This window comes from Suncus etruscus, chromosome 17 (assembly GCF_024139225.1).
Source record: "Suncus etruscus isolate mSunEtr1 chromosome 17, mSunEtr1.pri.cur, whole genome shotgun sequence".
Lineage (NCBI taxonomy): Eukaryota > Metazoa > Chordata > Mammalia > Eulipotyphla > Soricidae > Suncus > Suncus etruscus.
The window spans coordinates 48,091,803-48,112,016 of NC_064864.1; the positions used below are offsets into that span (position 1 = coordinate 48,091,803).

Sequence of the window (20,214 nt, forward strand, 5' to 3'; positions counted from 1 at the left end):
GCTCTTTTCTCTGACACCTCCTGCTTCTCTGGCAGCATCTGGAGCCCAGTTCAGCAAGGACATGGCCCAGGCACCACTGGAGTATGACACTGAGCTCAGCACCATCAACAACAAAGACAAGGGGCAGGGAAAGAAATGAGTTTGACTCGAGGGTCAAATGTATTAGTCTAAGAAATCATGGGCACTTACGGTTTGAGCCAAAACTTTGATTCTTTTTTTGATCTCTTTTCTTTTACTAGAAAAGACTTTCACCTCCCGCTGGATGGCCTGAAATTGGACAAGTATATCATTTAAGCAAGAGAAAAGATAATGATATCTCATCTTACCTTTTAACTTCTGGATTAGTTTTCATAGGAAACTCATCTGGTATTACATAAAAAATATTTCAAATCTCTTGCATTTTTTATAAATACCTCCTGCCGTTTTTGTTCTAACCAAGGAAGTTCCTCCACTTCACGAAACTGGAGTGGCTCCTCATCTTGTGATGACTCTGTGCTTGATAGGTTCCTAGGTAACTTAGAAGACAGAAACCTCTTAAATACAATATCCATTGAGTTCTTTTTCGCCCCCAATCTGCCCCAGCTTCATAATTGCTTTGGAACCCTTTACACTTATTGCTTTGGACCTCTTGCATATTTTGCATTTCTTTTTATAATGCCACACAGTAGCCTGCCCAAACCAAATCACTCTCTGCCTTCTTCCTGCTGCCCCTCACTTGTGTTTCATACTGAAATATCAAAAATACCTTTGCTTCTACATCATCCCCTTTTCACTACCACTAAATCTTTCCTAACACAACAAATCCTTCCTAATTCATACTCGATAATCTCCTATGCCAGGAAATCTACTCTCTTCTCATCACCACAATCCCCTTTAACTACTACTATCAGAAGATGTTCCCCCACTTTTGACAAAATGTTTCCCTGGATTTCCACATGTCACACTTTCCTGGCTTCTCTATAAACACACTGTCTTTGCCTTCTTCATCTCTTTTGTCACCCAGTCTCTTCCCCAGTATCTCTACTGATTGCACTATTCTGCTACCCTCCTGTTTCTGGGCATTTGCTTACCCACATGACTCTCCATTGTTTTATTGCTTTAAATTCTTTTAAAAAATTTCATTATTTAAGCACCATGGCTACACTTTTGTAGTTGCATTTCAGTCATAAAAAGTACTCCCCCTTTCACCAGAGCAACCTTCCTGCCACCAATGTCCCCAACCCCCCACTTCCTCGGCCTCTACCTGCCTATTTTCAAGAAAGGCATTCTATTTCTCTCATTCATTACTATTGAAATGATAGTTGTTGGTATAGTTATTTCACTAATAGCACTCACCAATCTTTATAGTAAGCTTCATATCATCAGCCAGTCCTTCTAGTCCTCATCTCTCTCTATATCAATATCTATATCTATATGATATGTTTCTCTATATAACTCTGGATATTATTTCTATAATGTCTTTATTTTTCTTAAATCCCACAGATGAATGAAAATATTCTGTGTCTCTCCCTCTGACTCATTTTCCTCAGCATAATAGTTTTAATGTCCATCCATGTATAGGAAAATGTTCATGACTTCATTTTTCTTGATAGCTGCATAGTATTCCATTGTGTAGATGTACCACAATTCCTTTAACCATTCATCTATTGTCAGGCATCTTGGTTGTTTCCAGATTCTAGCTATTGTAAATAGAACTCCAATGAACATAGTCATGTAGAGGACATTTTCATATTGTATTTTTGTGTTCCTAGGGCATATACCTAGGAGTAGTATTGCTGGATTATATGGGAGTGCAATTTCCAGTTTTTTGAGGAATCTCAATATTGTTTTCCAGAAAGGCTGGACTAGACAGCATTACCACCCACAGAGAATGAGACTTCCTTTCTCATCATATCCCTGCCAGCACTGATTGTTCTAGTTTTTGTGATGTATGCTAGTCTCTATGGCATGAGATAGTACCTCATTGTTATTTTGATTTGCATCTCCCTGATTATTAGTGATGTGGGGCATTTTTTTCATGTGCCATTCATGTGTTTCTTCTTTGAGGAAGTGTCTGTTCATTTCTTCTCCCTACTTTTTGATGGGCTTAGATTTTTTTTTTCTTGTTAAGTTCTGTCAGTATCTTGTCTTAGATGGTAGCCCCTTATCCGATGAGTATTGGGTAAACCATTTCTTCCATTCTGTGAGTGGCCTTTGTATCCTAGTTACTGTTTCCTATGAGGTGCAGAATTTTCTCAGTTTAATGTAGTCCTTGTTTATCTCTGCTTCTACTTTGGAAGTTTAGACAGAGGTGTTTCCTCCTTGAAGATGCCTTTAGTCTCAATGCCATGAAATGCTTTACCTACATGTTCTTCTATATACCTGATGGTTCCAGGTCTGATATCAAAGTCTTTAATCCATCTGGATTTGACCTTTTCGCATGGTTTTGCATGGTTTTAAAAAGTTCACTTTTTAACATGTGGCTGACTAATTGTTCCAATACCACTTGTTGAAGAGGTGTTCCTTGCTCCAATTTGCATTTTTTGCCCCTTTGTCAAAGATTGATTGATTGTCTGGAGAACATTCTTTGAATACTCAAGTCTATTCCACTGGTCTGAGGGTCTGTCTTTATTCCAATACCATGTTTTAATGAATATTACTTTGTTATATAATTTAAAGTTGGATAAAGTAACACCTCCAATCTTATTTTTCCTAAGGGATATTTTAGATATTCATAGTGTTTATTGTTCCAGATGAATTTCAGGAGTGTTTGATCCACATCTTTGAAGAATGTCATGTGTATTCTTAGAAGAATTGCATTAAATCTGTACAGTGCTTTAAGGAGTATTGCCATTTTAATGATGTTAATCCTCCCAATCCATGAACTGGGTATGTGTCTCTATTTCCTGTGAAGCTATGTATGCTTCCTTCTAACCTGACTGTGAGTCTGGCTAGGTGAAGTATTCTAGGCGAAGCATTACTTTTGTTCAGTTTTATCACTCAATTCCATCACTGACTTCAGGTCCTGAGGGTTTCTTCTGGCAGGTTTGCTGTAAATAAGGATGTTCCTTTGAATATAATTTCTTTTTATTATTTTTATTGTTTTTTTGTTTTGGGGCCACACCCAGTGACACTCAGGGATTTTCCGCTGGCTATGTGCTCAGAAATCGCTCCTGGTTTGGGGGACCATATGGGATGCTGGGGATTGAAACCATGGTTTGTCCTAGGCTAGTGTGCACAAAGCCGTATGCCCTGTGCCACTGCTCCAGCCCTTATAATTTCCTTTTTGATCTTGATGTTTTCAGTATTCTATCCTTATTTTTGGAATTCATCATTGTAACTAAGATGTATCTTGGTATGCTTTTCTTTGCATCTCTTTTAGCTAGTACTCTCCGGGCATGCAGGATTTATTGCATGCAATCTTTAGCTCTGGGAGTTTCTCTGCAATGATGTTCTTGACTGTTGATTCTTTATGGAGGTTTCTTTTTCTGGGTTTCCTTGGCTCCAATGATTTTTTATGTTGTTTCTGTTGAGTTTATGAAAGACATCTCATTTTATCTGTTCACATACTTTGAGGATTTTTCCATTGTCTGATCATTTGTTTTAAGGATCTTTTTTAACCTCCTCTGCTATAAGATATTATTATGCACCTTCCATTTCATTCAGTCCTCTGCTACTATTACTCTGTTGGAGAGGCTTTCCAGTGAGGTTTTCATTTCATCCACCAAGGTTATCAAGGTTATCAGTCCAGTTATTTCAGTTTGAGCTTTTCTTATTTTTATTTTCATATCCTTGTTGCGCCCCACTCAGGAAGGGCACACATTAAAAGTGTTGCACTCCTGAAAAAGAATTATTTGCCAAAAAGGCCCGCTTAGAGCAGTCAAAATCAGTTGACCCTTTGCGTGGATTGTTTGGCCATAATTCTAATATGTGGCTGTAACTATCTCTCTCTTTATTTTTAACCAATATTAAAAATCAAGCCTTAGTAATTCTTTCTAACAAAGGAGGACAGTACAAATCCCGCCAAAAGTCTCCCACTAACCAAGCTCCTGTGATCTTTGCTACTTTGACGCCAAGATCATGTTTTTCCCAAAAAACTTAGCTCATAGTAAAACAATTTTCAGTTTTTCCCAAAAACTCTAAAACATTCCTCTCTCTTCCCACTTCCCTGAAAATTACACTGCCTGTGGTAGCCTCTATTTTTATGAATTCAGATTTTAGTTTAAATATATTTTTATTGGGTGATTCTAGTCAAACATTATATCAATGCACTATCAGTACCTGGATGTGAATGCCTAATTGTTAGAAAATTATTTTATTTTCTTTGTTCCTGTTTATCTTTCTTTGATCTTCTCCAAGTCCTAATCATAATGTACTCTCAGAAAGGGCATAAAAAGTGCCTACTGGGGGCCCTAGTGGTGATGCAAGCAGTATGGCGTTTGCCCTGCACGTGCTAACCTAGTAAAAACTGTGGTTCAATCTCCTGGCATCCCATATGGTCCCCCAAGCCAGGAGCAATTTCTGAACTCCTGAATGTCACCAGGTGTGACCCAAAAAGCAAAAACAAAACAAAACAAAACAAACAAACAAAAAAAAACAGTGCCTTCTGTTTATGTCTGTATCATCTACACTTTCTAGGCTTTTGATACAGTAAAAACAATTTTTTATTGGGTGTTGTTGAGCCACATCTAGTGGTATTCAGGATTTACTTTTGGCTCAATGCTTAAGGGCTACTTCTGGAAGTGGTCAGGTAACCAGATGTGGTGCTAAGGATTAAATGCTCTGTACAATCTTTTTGTCCTTTTGATAATTATTTTTGTCTTTTATACCACACTCAGCAGTGCTCAGGGGTTACTTCCTGGATTTGTGCTAGGAATGACTCTTGTAAGGCTCCAGAGACCTATATGAGATGCCAGGGATTGAACCCAGGTTGGTCACATGCAAGGCAAGGGCCATACCCCTGCTGTTTTATTGCTCCAGTCCCAATAAATATTTTTAAACAATTGGATGAATGAATATTATGCTTCAACTACATATTCCTAAAAAATGCATGTAATTTAATAGTCTAAAGAAAATGGATTTAAAGCACCAGTATTGGTAATGAAATTTGTTGTATACAGGTAAGCCCAAATCTTGCATTATAGTTAAACTAAGATTTGAGGAGTAATATTTTTTGACTACTTGGAAGAAATCTAGCTTTTTTCTGTATTTCATGCTTGTTTTGAAAACTGTGGGAAATCCAGATAAAGAGGAAAATTATTATGTCCTAAAAGAAAACCCACAAACTGGTATCTGAGTTGAAAAAGGAAAAGAGAACAAAAATGAAAGAGAGAATTAAAATATATAAACGGCCAGAGAAATTTTGAAACTCACTGCTTCCAGGGAATCAGACCTCTCTTCTTGTGACATATCTAAACAATCATTCTCTTCTTCCATGCTCGTCTCCAGAAATTTTAAATGACGTCCATAATAGTCCATAACGTCACTGCTTAAGCTTCCTCCTAATCGCCTATATTAATTTAAAATAATAAAATAAGATATTACAACATCTCAATTAAACATTTTTATCTACTTTGAATAAGAGCACATAGGGGACAGAGAGATAGTACAGGGGTTATAGCACTTGCCTTGCATGCATTCAGCCTTGGAACTATACCCAGCACTACATATGATCTTCCAAAGATAGTCAGATGCAGATGCAGCCCTTGAAGCTCTAAATTTGTCTGTTACTGGGTAATCTCTTTCACCATAGCAAAATAACATACTCAGGCCTTCTCATTAAACCACAAAGGAGTGGGGTGAAAAGAATCACTGGGAGGAATCTCTATGTGGAATACTCTTCCCTCCCAAACAAGAGAGCTTTAAGAATTTTTATCTTGTTATAGATGGCAATACTATTTTAAGGAAGGTTACTTCCTATTCTATTAATTAAAGGTTTTCTAAAATCATAAATGGGTATTGGATCTTGTTAAAAAGATTTCTTTGCATTGAGTGGTATGGTAATAAGATTTTATCTTTTCTTTTTTTGATGACGTTTATGTTAATTTATTTGCATATTAAATACTTACAACCTTGGTATGAATCTCACTGGATCTTTTTGTTTGTATTTGGTTCATTAAGATTATTTAGGGAAAAAAATTATTTCGAGAAATTTTGTGTCTATGTCCATTGGGAAATTAGTCTGAAAAATTCTTTTTCAGTAGTATCACTGTCTGCTTTGGGTAACCTCTTGTGGCATATTGAATTTCTGAGGGGGTGTTTTCCTATCCAATTCTTAATTAAACTTACTTGGACATTTAAAATTTTTTTTTCTGGGGCTGGAGAGATAGCTCAGTGGTAGGGTGTTTGCCTTCCAAGCAGCCTATCCAGGACAGATGGTGGTTTGAATCCTGGCATCCCATATGAAACCCCATGTCTGCCAGGAGCGATTTCTGAGCACAGAGCCAGAGGTTCACAGAACCTCTGAACACTGCTAGTTGTAACCCAAAAACAAAAACAAAAAAATTATTTTTTTTACCATGAGTCTAGTCAGAGTTTTCTCTATTCTTTTAAAGAATCACTTCCTGGTTTCAGGTGTTTAAGACATATTTTTGATTGCTGATTTAAGCTTTTTCCACAGTATCATTCTCAATGATGAAAAACTGAAAGTATTCTCTCAGAGATCAGGAAGGAAACTAGGATGATCACTGTTTCTATTTTTATTCAATATCTTCTTTTTTTTTTTTTTTTGGCTTTTAGTTTTTGGGTCACACCTGGCACCGCTCAGGGGTCACTCCTGGCTCTATGCTCAGAAATCGCCCCTGGCAGGCACAGGGGACCATATGGGATGCCGGGATTCGAACCACCGTCCTTCTGCATGAAAGGCAAACGCCTTACTTCCATGCTATCTCTCCAGCCCTCATTTTTATTCAATATCATCCTAGCAATCAGTTAAGGAAAAGAAATTTAAGGGATAGAAATTATAAAAGAAGTGAAATTATCACTATTTGCAGTTGAAATGATGTATTTGATTTGAGTCTCTTTTAGCTTTTACCCTTCAGGCCTTCAAGGTGTAGGTGCTTGTGTTCTTCAATTGAAAACTTCATAGGAATGATGCCTTTGATTGTAGCTTCTTCACTGGGATTTTCTGGCTGGCTTGCTGGGACCCCAAAGATTTTTTTTTCTCCTTTATGTTTTTCTAATTTCCTTTGAGGTAAAGACGCTTCTTAGTTTTATGTAGTCCCATTTTGTTTATCTATGCTTCCACTTGTTTGCTCAGTGGTTTTTCATTCTTGAAGATGTTTTTAACTTCAATGTCATGCTTCATGCTTTATGTTTTTAGGTCTAATATCAAGGGTTTTAATTCATTTTCATTTGGCTTTTGTGCATGGCATTAAAGAGAGATCTGAGTTCACTTTTCAGAAGCAGCTGATCAATTGTCCTAACACCACTGGTTGAAGAGGCTTTTCTTGCTCCATTTCATATTTCTTGACACTTTATCAGACTAATTGCTTATAAATCTGAGTGTCTCAGAATATTCAAATCTATTTTATCACCATTCCAATAAATAGTTTTTATGACCGCCACATTATAGTACAATAAAGTACAATAAATAACAATAAAGTAGTCAAAAGTACAATAAAAAGTACAACTTCCTTTTCCCAAGTATATTGCTTTAGCTGTTCAGAGACTTATCATTCTATATGAATTTTAGAAATGTTTAATCTATTTATTTGAAAAATGTCATAGGTATTCTTATAGGGATTGCATTAAATCTATACAATGCTTTGCCATTTTAATTATGTTAATCCTCCCAATTTATGAGCAGGGATGTGTTGCCATTTCCCTGTGTCTTATTTTTTGAAATAGTGTTTTGCAGTTTTCTTTGGTCTTTTACCTCTTTAGTTGACTCCATTGTACTTGATTTTGAGGCACAATCATGAGTGAAAATTTTAATATCTTTCGCTTTTCTTACACTATTTGTATAATAAAAAGATATGGATTTTTGCATATTAATTTTGTAGCCTGCTACTTTAACTATACCAAGTATTGCTTCTAGATGCTTTTTAGTAGAGTCATTAGGCTTTTCTTTTAGCTGGTACTTTTTCGGCATGCAGGATTTGGTTGCATGAAGTCTTTAGCTCTGGTAGTTTCTTCGTGATGATGTGCTTGACTGTTGATTCTTCCTGGGGATTTTCTTCCTAGGTCTCTAGGACTCCAATGATTCTTATGCTGTTTCTGTTGAGCTTATCAAAAACTTCTATTTTCATCTGTTCACATTCTTTGAGTAATTTTTCCATTGTCTAATCATTTTCTCTAAGCCTTTTCTCCAATCTCTTCTGATGTATGGAGTTGTTATGCGTCTCATCTTCCAGCTCACTGATTCTATCCTCAGCTGCTATTACCCTGTTGGAGAGGTTTTCCATTGAGATTTTTAATTCATCTACTGAGTTTTTCAGATCTGTTATTTAAGTTTGGAGTTTTCTGATTTCTATCTTCATATCCTCTTGATTCTTATTTGTGTTCTGTTCTACTTGATCTGTTTTCTTTGAGTTCTATGAACATCCCCGTATTTCTTCTCTAAACTCTATATCTGAGACACTAACTAGGTGGTTGGCTGTTTTCAGATCATCAGAGTTGCCATCTTCATTCTCTATGCCTGGTCTTGGCCTGTGTTGTTTCCCCATTGTCATGCTTGTATTGTGGATTTTTCTACATGTTGTGGTGGTAGTCATTGGCTAGATGATGTGTTCAGCTGCTCCTCTGGCTCCACCCCTTGTCAGGGGGGATGGGTCACCTCTGAAGAAGACAAGCCCTCAGGGAAGAATGGCAGAGAAGATCAAAATCCCAGGCTGCAGGACAGCAGAGAGAAGGCCCAAGATGTCTGCCGTGCTACTGGTGACACAGCAGAAAATCATCATTAACCTTTTCTAAATATGGTATGTCATCTGCAAATAGCGAGAGCTTTACTCACTTTTCTATCTGGATGCCCTTGATCTTTTTCTTGCCTAACTGTTATGGCAAGTACTTCCAGTACTATATTGTATAGAAGAGCTGATAGTGGGCAACCTTGTCTTGTGCCAGATCTTAGAGGAAAGGCTTTTCGTTTTTCCCCATTGAATATAATGTATGTCATGAGCTTGTGGTAAATGGCTTTGACTATATTAAAGAAAGTTCCTTTAATTCCCACCTTGTTGAGAGTTTTTATCATAAATGGGTACTAGACCTTGCCAAATGCTTTCTCTGCATCTATTAATATGATCATATGATTTTTACTTTTATTAACATGGTGTATTATATTGATTTACTTTAAAATGTTAAACCATCCATTCATCTCTGGGACGAATCCTTTGTCATGGCTTGTGATCTATTTGATGAATTGTTGGATTATATTTACTAGTATTTTGTTGAGGATCTTTGCATCTGTTTTCAGCAAAGATATCAACCAGTAATTCTCTGCTTTGGTGGTGTCTCTGTTTTTTTTTGTTTGTTTGTTTGTTTGTTTGTTTTTAATTTTCTGTCACTTCATTATCAGCTGAGCACATATCCTATGTGAAGGTAAGTGGAGATAGATGCCCTGCCCAAGGCTTCTTTTTTAAAATTATAATATCTTTATTTAAGCACCATGATTACAAACATGTATGTAGTTGGGTTTCGGTAATAAAAAGCACACACACACCCCTTCTGCTTTTGGTATCAAGGTGATGTTAGTTTCATAGAAACTGCTTGGAAGTATTATTTTCCTTCAATTTCCTGGAAGAACCTGTAAAGGATTGGCAGTAGGTTGTATCTAAAAGTTTGAAAGAGATCGCCTGGCTAGCTAAGTCGGTAGAGCATGAGACTCTTAAAAGTTTGAAAGAGGGCCAGAGAGATAGCACAGCAGCAGGGTATTTTCCTTGCAAGTGGCTGACCTAAGTTCAGTTCCCAGCATGTGGTCCCGTGAGCCTACCAGGAGTGATTTCTGAACGCAGCCAGGAGTAACCCCTGAGCACTGCTGGGTGTGGCCCAAAAACCAAAGTTTGAAAAGAATTCATTAGTCAATCCATCTGGGCTTGGGCTTTTGATTTGGGGAAGTTTTGATTACCATTTCAATTTCTTCAATAGTGACAGATCTCTTCGGGTATTTCATATCATCTTGGGTCAATCTTGGGAGGTTATAGGAGTACAGAAAATCTTGTTTTGTGGCATACAGATTCTCAAAGAAATCTCTGATTACCCTTTGAATTTCTGTAGTATCTGCTGTGACATCCCTCCCCCCCCACCCATTCTTTTTTGTTTGTTGTTTGTTTTTGGTGACGCTCAAAGGTTAATCCTGGCTTTGTGCTCAGACATGGTCTGTCCTAGGTTAGCTGCTTGCAAGGCACTTACCACTTGTGCCACCACTCTGCCTCCCTTCATTTCTGATTTGGTTTATTAAGTTTCTTTCTTTGTTAGTCTTACTAATGATTTATTGATATTTTTATTTTTTCAAAAAAGCAACATTAACCTTTTGGATCATTTCTTGGGTGTCCAGTTCTTTAATTTCTGCTATCTGTTTTATTATTCCCTTCTGCCTGCCTGCTTGTAGCTCATTTTGTTGGTCATTTTCCAATTTCTTAAACTGTTCCAGTTATTATGTAGACCCTTTATTTCTTTCTCATAAATGCTTGCAAAGCTATAAAATATCCTCTTCATACCACTTTTGTTATGTCCCACAAATTCTCATAATTTATGTCTTCATTTCAATTTTATCATTTCTGTATTTTTCTCATTTTTGCTTTCATATCCTATTATATTTTATTGGCAGTACATCCCATTGTTTCTTTGAGCTTGTTGAATATCCTAAGCATTTTCACTCAGAAGTCCACTTTAGAGAGCTTGCAGAGGGGATTACTACTGATTGGGTCTTCAGATTACAATCGTCACCCACTGGTTGCTTTTGTAGTTTCATGTGCTTCTTTCCTATGTCATTGTGAGAGTCTTCCCCATTGCCAGGGAGGTCTTCTGGAGCTTCATATGGGTGGGAGTTTATCTTGTGTCCACACTGAGCTTGTCATCCTGAGCCATGACTCGAGTGTGGCCTCTGACCTGTCAGGGTTGGCCAAGAGTCTGTTAACTTGGGAAGGTCAAGTCCTGCTATGCTCTTTTAGGGGTAAGGGGAAATGGTTGGGCCACACTCAACTGTGCTATTGGCTTAGATAACAGATCACTCCTGGTGTACTCAGGCATCACTCCTGGCTATCACTTTACTCTTCATTAGTAGAAGAGTAAGGTGAGTAAGTACCTGAGTTGGTATAATGCTATGCACATTCTTTTTTCCCCATTTTATTTCTTCTCCCCATTTTCACTCCTTTTACCTTCAACCCATTCCTACTCCCATCCACCCACCCCCCATCCCAGCAACCATTAATCTATCTTGTGCTTTGACCTCTTTTTCTGGAGGAAAAGTATCCACAGGACTGGCAATTCTTAGAGAACAAGTAACCAATTTGCCCAACTTTCAGGTACAAACCAATCCTACCTGGAGCCCTCAGCCTCAGTCCTCATTAGACTTTCATACTAAGGCCATTGGTTTCTTCATTAGTCATCCTAAGTACAAAAAGGAACAGCCTCTATGCTCATTATCCAATAAACTGATTGTTGAAACTAGCCTGTTGAAGCCTACCTGTTCCTACTAAAATGTCATAAAAGAGGCTTTTATCCTTTTCCTGATCTATTTGTCTTCTCATTCACACTGGTGCCTTCTCCATGCACATTCTCCCTCAGAGCATATCAAAATTCTTCTATTGGGATCTCTCTTCTTTTGTCATCTTTGGGCCACATCCAGCAGTGCTTAAGAGTTACTCCTGACTCTGCACTCAGAAATCACTCCTGGCAGGTTCAGGGAACCATATGGGATTCAAACCCAGGTCAGCTGTGTGCAAGGCAAAAGCCTTACACAACAAATTCTTTTCAATGGCAGCTGTCTACTGTTATGTTGGCCTTGTGGTGCCCAAGTTATAGCAGAACTTCTGTTTTTAAACACCATCCCAGAGGAGTTGCTTGCTGTATGCTGTACATACCTCCATCTTAGGCAAACCAGAGTGCCATCATTCATCCCATTAACCAGAATATACTGTCCATCTAAAGACATTTTCACTGATTGAATTCCACGAGACTGGTGAGAATGACTCCGATACCGAGCAAATGTTTCCTTCATAGTATTAGAAGAAAAAATACACAGAAAATTACAAATGCAATTCTAGCCTGTGGTGTTCCTACCTGGGTTATTCAGATTTTATTCCTTTATGGGAATGGTTTTCTATTGTCTTAGTACATTTTAGTTGGCATGGAAGTTGCCTCCTTAAAACATAGCATTGACAGTTTCTAGTTCAAGACATTTATACCAGTATTGATGTGCACTTTCCCATTTGTAGTGTATAGTAAAAAGAGGACTGTCACCATCAATTTATAGTTGAAAATCATACAGAGTAGTGAATGGATTTTCTACAGGTCTCAGTGTAAAGGAATGGCCTTTCTCAAGTATAGTGGAGTGAGTGTGAATGCCTTCAAGAATCAAAGAGTATTGTGAGGAGACTGAGAATGATGAGAGAGTGATGAGTATATGAGGAGAATGGAGATGAATGTGTTCCAGATGGAAGATGTGATTAAACTTCTCAGAGCTCAAACAAAGCACATCACTCATCCTCATTTTGACTGTCTAAGCTCCTTAATTAGCTGTGGTTTTTTTGGGTGGTATTGGGTCTCAGTCATAAGGTTTAAAAAGCTCTTGAAATAGACAGTTTACCATATTAAAAAAAAAAAGAAATAGTTTTATTCAATGGCAAGTAAAATGTTTCCTGTCTCTATTCCTCAACCTTTTCCCCAAAGAAATAAATGTAGTAGTGCCTTTAATATCCTCCCCTACTTCTTTATGCATAGAAACAAATTTATGTAAGTATAATCACATATAAATTATAGAATAATTTTGTGTGCAATTATTTTTTACTTTGTATATACATATATTTTGTACTTTGCTTTTTCTCTGTAACAACCTGTCTTTGGTCCCCTCCTGCCCATCACATTGTTTTTTTAAGTGTCCTCATTCTGCATCATAGCTACATAGCACACATTTTATTCATGTACTATTTGTAGGTGATTATATATTCTTTCTTTTTTGTTGTTGTTTTGTTTTTTTGGGGGGGCACACACTGTGATGCTCAGGGATTACTCCTGGCTTTGCACTCAGAAATCGTTCCTGGCTAATAAAAAAAAAAAAGAAATTGTTCCTGGCTTGGGGAGACAACAGGGCATTGAACCGCTGTTCATCCTAAATTAGCACGTGCAAGGCAAACACCCTACCGTACCACCACTCCGGCCCCTGTATATTCTCTTCTCTTTTGAAGGGTACTTGGCTGCTATATTCTATAGCACTATAACCTCATTGTTTGGAAGAATAGCCAAACCAACTCTGCTGTCTTGCCATGTCAAGCTCCTATCAGTTGTAGCATAGACCACAGATCCTTTGGACAAGAGATGATGCACTAGGCTCTGCAAATCAGTTTAAAAGTCACTTGAAATTCATCTCCAGGTAATGTCCCTTTTGCCCACCCACCTGTGCAAAGAAACGCTTCTTGCTTAGGTGAGCAGGGAACACTGTGCTCAAGGCCAGGGCCTGGGTAGTAGTGTCAGGTGGAGCTGGTCCTTAGGTTATAATCACCAATTATATTATCTTGGTGATGATTACCACAACTTTGTCTCAGACCCCACAATAGAACCTTCCATCACTTGGTGAAAGAAAATAAGTTTCACTTTCTCCAGTCTGGGAGCCAGGGGACTCAGGGTGATCAGAGCCCTGGTGGAATGAAATCTGCAAGTGATAGGCAGGTCTTGAGATGGGCAACATTCCATCACCTATGAAGAGTAGTTGGAAAGAGGGTCATAGCATGCCTGAGGCCTTCCAGGTTGACTACAATCAACTAATCCCTAGAAATTTTCATAAAAACAACCCACCAAAATACTATTTCCAATATCATTTACCAAACACTCTTCTCACTGACTCTCCCAGAATCCTCTAGGGTGAGAACAAAAGAGGTGACCTGATTCCAGGATTAGTGAAATTTCAAGACACATAATGAAGAGAGGCTGGAGTCAGGTTGCTACCCACCTATGGGTACCATGGCTGAGATGACTGCCTGCCCTTTACTGTAGTGTAGATCTTACTTCACTGATTGACATTACCTCCCTTAGAGAACTAAAGGTCTCAAATGGCAGTACATAAAAATATCCCTCGGGGCTGGCAAGGTGGCGCTAGAGGTAAGGTGTCTGCCTTGCAAGCGCTAGCCAAGGAAGGACCGTGGTTCGATCCCCCCGGCGTCCCATATGGTCCCCCCAAGCCAGGGGCAATTTCTGAGTGCTTAGCCAGGAGTAACCCCTGAGCATCAAATGGGTGTGGCCGAAAAACCCAATATATATATATCCCTAAAATACTGAAGTCAGTAATGCTCTCAGTGCTATTAGTCTAATAGCATGTCAGTTATGAGTCAATTTACTGAAGAATTCCAATCCATTTTCTAGGGTATTTTGTTTCTTAGATTAAGATATGTATCCCATGTTTTGTTTTGGGGCCATACCTGGCAGTACCCAGAACATATTCTTGGCTCTGCACTCAGGAATTACTCCTGGAAGTGTTCAAGGGATTCCAGATTTTGAACCCAGGTCAGTCACACGCAAGGCAAATGACCTACTCCTGTACTATCTCTTCAGCCTTGTTCCCAAGGGTGGGGGAAAGGATGATGGGATTGTTTAGGAAGGCTGTGGGGATTTTGGTAGTGGTGGGGTATAATAATTTAGTATATTTGGGTCCGGAGAGATAGCATGGAGGTAAGGTGTTTGCCTTTTATGCAGAAGATTGGTGGTTCGAATCCCGGCATCCCATTTGGTCCCCTGTGCCTGCCGGGGCAATTTTTGAGCACAGAACCAGGAGTAACTCCTGAGCGCTGCTTGTGTGACCCAAAAACTAAAAAAAAATTAGTATATCAATCCTATATACTTTTGTACTACAATAATAATCTTATAGAGACTATAATCCAATTTTAAGAGACGTTTACCAAAGTCTGAATATCTCGGATACACAGAACTCCACATTTAGCGACTGATAAGAGCCACAATCCATGTGGAGACAGAGACAGTACGCCAGATCCATAATGTTGGCTTGGTTTTTTTTGGTATGGCTTCAGGATAAGAATGCCAGTGTGCTCCTGCCAATCAAAGAAATGGCATTATAGAAAAGAGTAGGGGTCAGAAACTTCAGGTTTTCAATTGTACAGATTGTCAGGTTCAAGTCCATAAATGCAAGTCATGGGAAATAAATTAATGATTAGGTAGGATCTTAGTCATACTTCATTTTCCCCTTTGCATGCAAATAAAAGTTTGAGTCAACTAGGACATGCCTTCTCTTGCATTACAAACAGATATCCTAGCTGATACTAATTATCAATTTTTTAGTGATCATTTTCATCTATCTCCATGCTCAGGTCAAAAACAAATGAGTCACTATTCCCAGGTCCTGTTCCTGTATTCCCAGGTCTCACCTCCTCGCTACTTCTGTATATACTGTGACTTTTGTCCTCAAGATCTTTTTTTACCCCATCACCAATTTTGTGCCCCCTCTCACTACCACTGCAGCAGTCCTAAAACCAAATTGTAAACATTATTTCTCTTTATCTAAATCTGATTTACTCTCCAAAGTCCAGTTCAAATATTATTTCCTTATTGAAGCTTCTCTTGATATGTCCCCCATTTTTGCTATAAGATACTTTCCTTTTCTAAATTTCTATGTATTCTACTTTACTTATACCATCATTCTTGGAGAAAAATGGTTTGAATGAAGAGTCAGAAAAAAATTAGTTTGATAATTTGAACTACATAGCATAAGGTGACATATTATGGGAGAAATTGGAAGACACTATGATAAAAGAATCCTGTTTGTTTTATCTTGATTTGGTTTTTGGTTTTGGAGTCACACTCAGAAATTCTCAGGGCTTACTTCTGGCTCTGCACTTAGGAATGACTCTTAGCAGTCTCAGGGAACCACATATTCTGCTGGGCATTGAATCAGGTTGATTTGCATGCAAGGTAAAAGCCCTATTTACTGTGCTCTGTACCATCTCTCTGGCCCCATAGTCTGTTATGCCCAACTTTGCTTAGAGTTTCATAGCAAAGTTCATCTAAAACCATTAACCCTGCAAGTTTTGCAAGTCCCTGATCCTTATGGAATAGATTTTCTAACTCTAGATTTTTAAGCCAGTCACCTATTATGCCATCTGCATTTTATCTAACAGTTCTGATGTATGGATATGAGTGTGAGGTGGTTTAAAAGTGGCTTTGATGGATTAAACACATTGTATTAACATTTATCCCTTTCAAGAAAATTATGTTACTGTGGGAAAAAAAGCCATTTGTTAACTGGATAGTAATGTTAAAAGATGGGTCACATGTGATTAATGCAGTGTATCACACTGACTAATAGAATAAAATGACAGCATATTTAAGATTTGGCCTACTATTTCTGGAAGCTCATAGCTGCAGATATATGGCACGTCTGCGCAGAAGCCATAGAGTCGGTGACTTTTGAAGTCCAACACTGCAGAGCACAGGACGTGGTCAATCTCATATAGGAAGGGATGAATTAGCTCTTTGCTCATCTTCCCTCTTTCATCAACAAGGCCTGCAGAAACTATCAGATTTGGGGAAGAGAAATAATTTGTATCATAGGTTGCTTTTCACTTTGTTTTGTTTTGCTTTGGGGTAACACCTAGCAGTGTTCAGGGCTTACTTCTAGCTTTGCATTCAGGAATTACTTCTGGTAGATTCCAGGGACCATATGGGATGCCAGGGATGGAACCTGGGTCAGTTGTAAATTCCCTACCTATTGTACAATCACTTAGGCCTCTATTTTCATTTTGTTTGTCTATTCGTTTGTTGGGGGCCACACCTAGAGGCATTCAGGGGTTACTCCTGGCTTTGTGCTCAGAAATCACTCCTGACAGGCTTTGGAGACCATCTGGGATGTCAGGATCAAACTTGGGTTGGCAGCATACAAGGCAAATGCCCTACCCACTCTTCTATTACTCCAACCCTCTATTTTCATTTTTAATCCATAATTAACAAATATAAAAAGCAAAATAAAAATAAACATTTAATGGAATGTATTCAGAGATTCAAAAAGTACTTTAAAACTTGGCTTCATTCTGAACTCATATAACCTTCCACGGTTGAATAAAGAAGAGGTAGCATATCTAAACACCCCCATCACTATTGAGGAAATTAAAACTGTAATCAAAAATTTACCCAAAAACAAAAGCCCAGGCCCTGATGGATTCACGAATGAATTCTTTCAAACCTTTCAAGAGGAACTACTACCAATTCTGGCCAGGCTCTTTTATGAAATCGAAAAAACAGGAATACTTCCAAATAGCTTTTATGAAGCCAACATCACCTTAATACCAAAACCTGATAGAGATGCTGCCAAAAAAGAAAATTACAGACCAATATCCCTGATGAACACAGATGCAAAGATCCTCAACAAAATCCTGGCGAACAGGATCCAGTGCCTCATCAAGAAGATCATTCACTTTGATCAAGTAGGTTTCATCCCAGGAAAGCAAGGATGGTTTAACATCCGTAAATCTATTAATATAATACACAACATAAACAACAACAAAAATAAAAATCACATGGTCATATCAATAGATGCAGAAAAAGCATTTGATAAGGTTCAACACCCATTCTTGATTAAAACTCTCAGCAAGATAGGAATAAAAGGAACCTTTCTCAATATAGTCAAAGCCATCTACCAGAAGCCAGTGGCAAATATTATCCTCAATGGAGAAAAACTAAAATCCTTTCCTCTAAATTCTGGTACAAGACAAGGCTGTCCTCTCTCACCACTCCTATTCAACATAGCACTGGAAGCACTTGCTATAGCGATTAGGCAAGAAAAAGATATCAAGGGAATTCAGATAGGAAAGGAAGAAGTCAAGCTCTCACTGTTTGCAGATGACATGATACTCTACTTAGAAAACCCTAAAGACTCTACCAAAAAGCTTCTAGAAATAATAGATTTGTATAGCAAAGTGGCAGGATACAAAATTAACACACAAAAATCAATGGCCTTTTTATACACGAATAATGATAGGGAAGAAATGGACATTAAGAGAACAATCCCATTCACATTAGTTCCACACAAACTCAAATATCTTGGAGTCAACCTGACTAAAGATGTGAAGGATCTATACAAAGAAAACTACAAAACACTGCTCCAAGAAATAAGAGAGGACACGCGGAAATGGAAACACATACCATGCTCATGGATTGGCAGGATCAACATCATTAAAATGGCAATACTTCCAAAAGCATTGTACAGATTTAACGCGATTCCTCTAAAGATACCCATGACATTTTTCAAAGAAGTGGATCAAATACTTCTGAAATTCATCTGGAACAACAAACAACCTCGAATAGCTAAAGCACTCCTTGGGAAAAGGAATATGGGAGGCATTACTTTCCCCAATTTTAAGTTGTATTACAAAGCAACAGTTATAAAAACAGCATGGTATTGGAATAAAAACAGACCCTCAGATCAGTGGAATAGGCTTGAGTACTCAGAGAAGGTTCCTCAGACATATAACCACCTTGTTTTTGATAAAGGAGCAAAAAATCCTAAATGGAGCAGGGAAAGCCTATTCAACAAGTGGTGTTGGCACAACTGGTTAACCACTTGCAAAAAAGCGAACTCAGACCCCCAGCTAACACCATATACAAAGGTAAAATCCAAATGGATTAAAGACCTTGATATCAGAACTGAAACTATAAGGTATATAGAACAACATGTAGGTGAAACACTCCAGGACATTGAGACTAAAGGCATCTTTAAGGAGGAGACAGCACTTTCCAAGCAAGTGGAAGCAGAGATAAACAGATGGGACTATATTAAGCTGAAAAGCTTCTGCATCTCAAAGGAAATAGCGCCCAGAATACAAAGGCCACCCACTGAGTGGGAGAAATTATTCACCCAATACACATCAGATAAAGGGCTAATATCCAAAATTTACAAGGTACTGACAGAACTATACAAGAAAAAAACAACTAACCCCATCAAAAAATGGGGAGAAGAAATGAACAGACACTTTGAAAAAGAAGAAAGGCAAATGGCCAAAAGGCACATGAAAAGATGTTCAACATCACTAATCGTGAGGGAGATGCAAATCAAAACTACTATGAGGTACCACCTCACGCCACTGAGATTGGCACACATCACAAGAAAGGAAAACAAGCAGTGCTGGCGGGGATGTGGAGAGAAAGGAACTCTTTTTCACTGCTGGTGGGAATGCCGTCTAGTACAACCTTTATGGAAAGCGATATGGAGATTCCTTCACAAACTGGAAATTGAGCTTCCATACGATCCAGCTATACCACTCCTAGGAATATACCCAAGAAACACAAAAATACAATACAAAAAACCCTTCCTTACTCCTATATTCATTGCAGCGCTATTTATAATAGCCAGACTCTGGAAACAACCAAGATGCCCTTCAACAGATGAGTGGCTGAAGAAACTGTGGTACATATACACAATGGAATACTATGCAGCCATCAGGAGAGATGAAGTCATGAAATTTTCCAATACATGGATGTACATGGAATCTATTATGCTGAGTGAAGTAAGTCAGAGGGAGAGAGAAAGACGCAGAATGGTTTCACTCATCTATGGGCTTTAAGAAAAATGAAGGACATTTTTAACAATATCTCAGAGACAAGAGAGATGAGGGCTGGTAGGTGCAGCTCAGGACATGCAGCTCATCACATAGAGTGATGAGTGCAGTTGCAGAGATGACTACACTGAAAACTATCATAAAATGTGAATGAATGAGGGAAGTAGAAAGCCTGTCTCGAGTACAGGTGTAGGGGGGTGGGGAGGAGGGAGATCTGGGAAATTGGTGGTGGGAATGTTACACCGGTGAAGGGGGGGTGCTCTTTACATGACTGTAATCATACAACTATAATCATGTTTGTAATCACGGTGTTTAAATAAAGATAAAAAATAAAAAAAAAAAAAAAAAAAAAAAAAAAAAACTTGGCTTCATAAGAAACACTTGAGGGGCCTTTGTGATAGCACAACAATAGGGTGTATGCCTTGCACGGGGCTGCCCAGGACAGACCTGGGTTCGATCCATATGTTCCTCCAAGCCAGGATCAATTTCTGAGTGTGTAGCAGGAGTAACCCCTGAGCGTCAC

The 20,214-nt window shown here is 38.4% G+C and overlaps 1 protein-coding gene across 1 annotated transcript in view; it reads right to left on the bottom strand.

Annotated features, from left to right (window-relative positions):
• Positions 1-20,214, bottom strand: part of CFAP43 (cilia and flagella associated protein 43) — a 119,238-nt gene that overhangs the window by 49,549 nt on the left and 49,475 nt on the right. Inside the window, exons 15-20 of the mRNA XM_049790424.1 lie at positions 16,482-16,654; positions 15,027-15,176; positions 12,000-12,130; positions 5,353-5,488; positions 414-515; positions 190-267 (exon numbers count right to left, since the gene is read on the bottom strand). Of these exons, the coding sequence (XP_049646381.1) occupies positions 190-267; positions 414-515; positions 5,353-5,488; positions 12,000-12,130; positions 15,027-15,176; positions 16,482-16,654 (770 nt within the window). The remainder of the gene's footprint in view (positions 1-189; positions 268-413; positions 516-5,352; positions 5,489-11,999; positions 12,131-15,026; positions 15,177-16,481; positions 16,655-20,214) is intronic.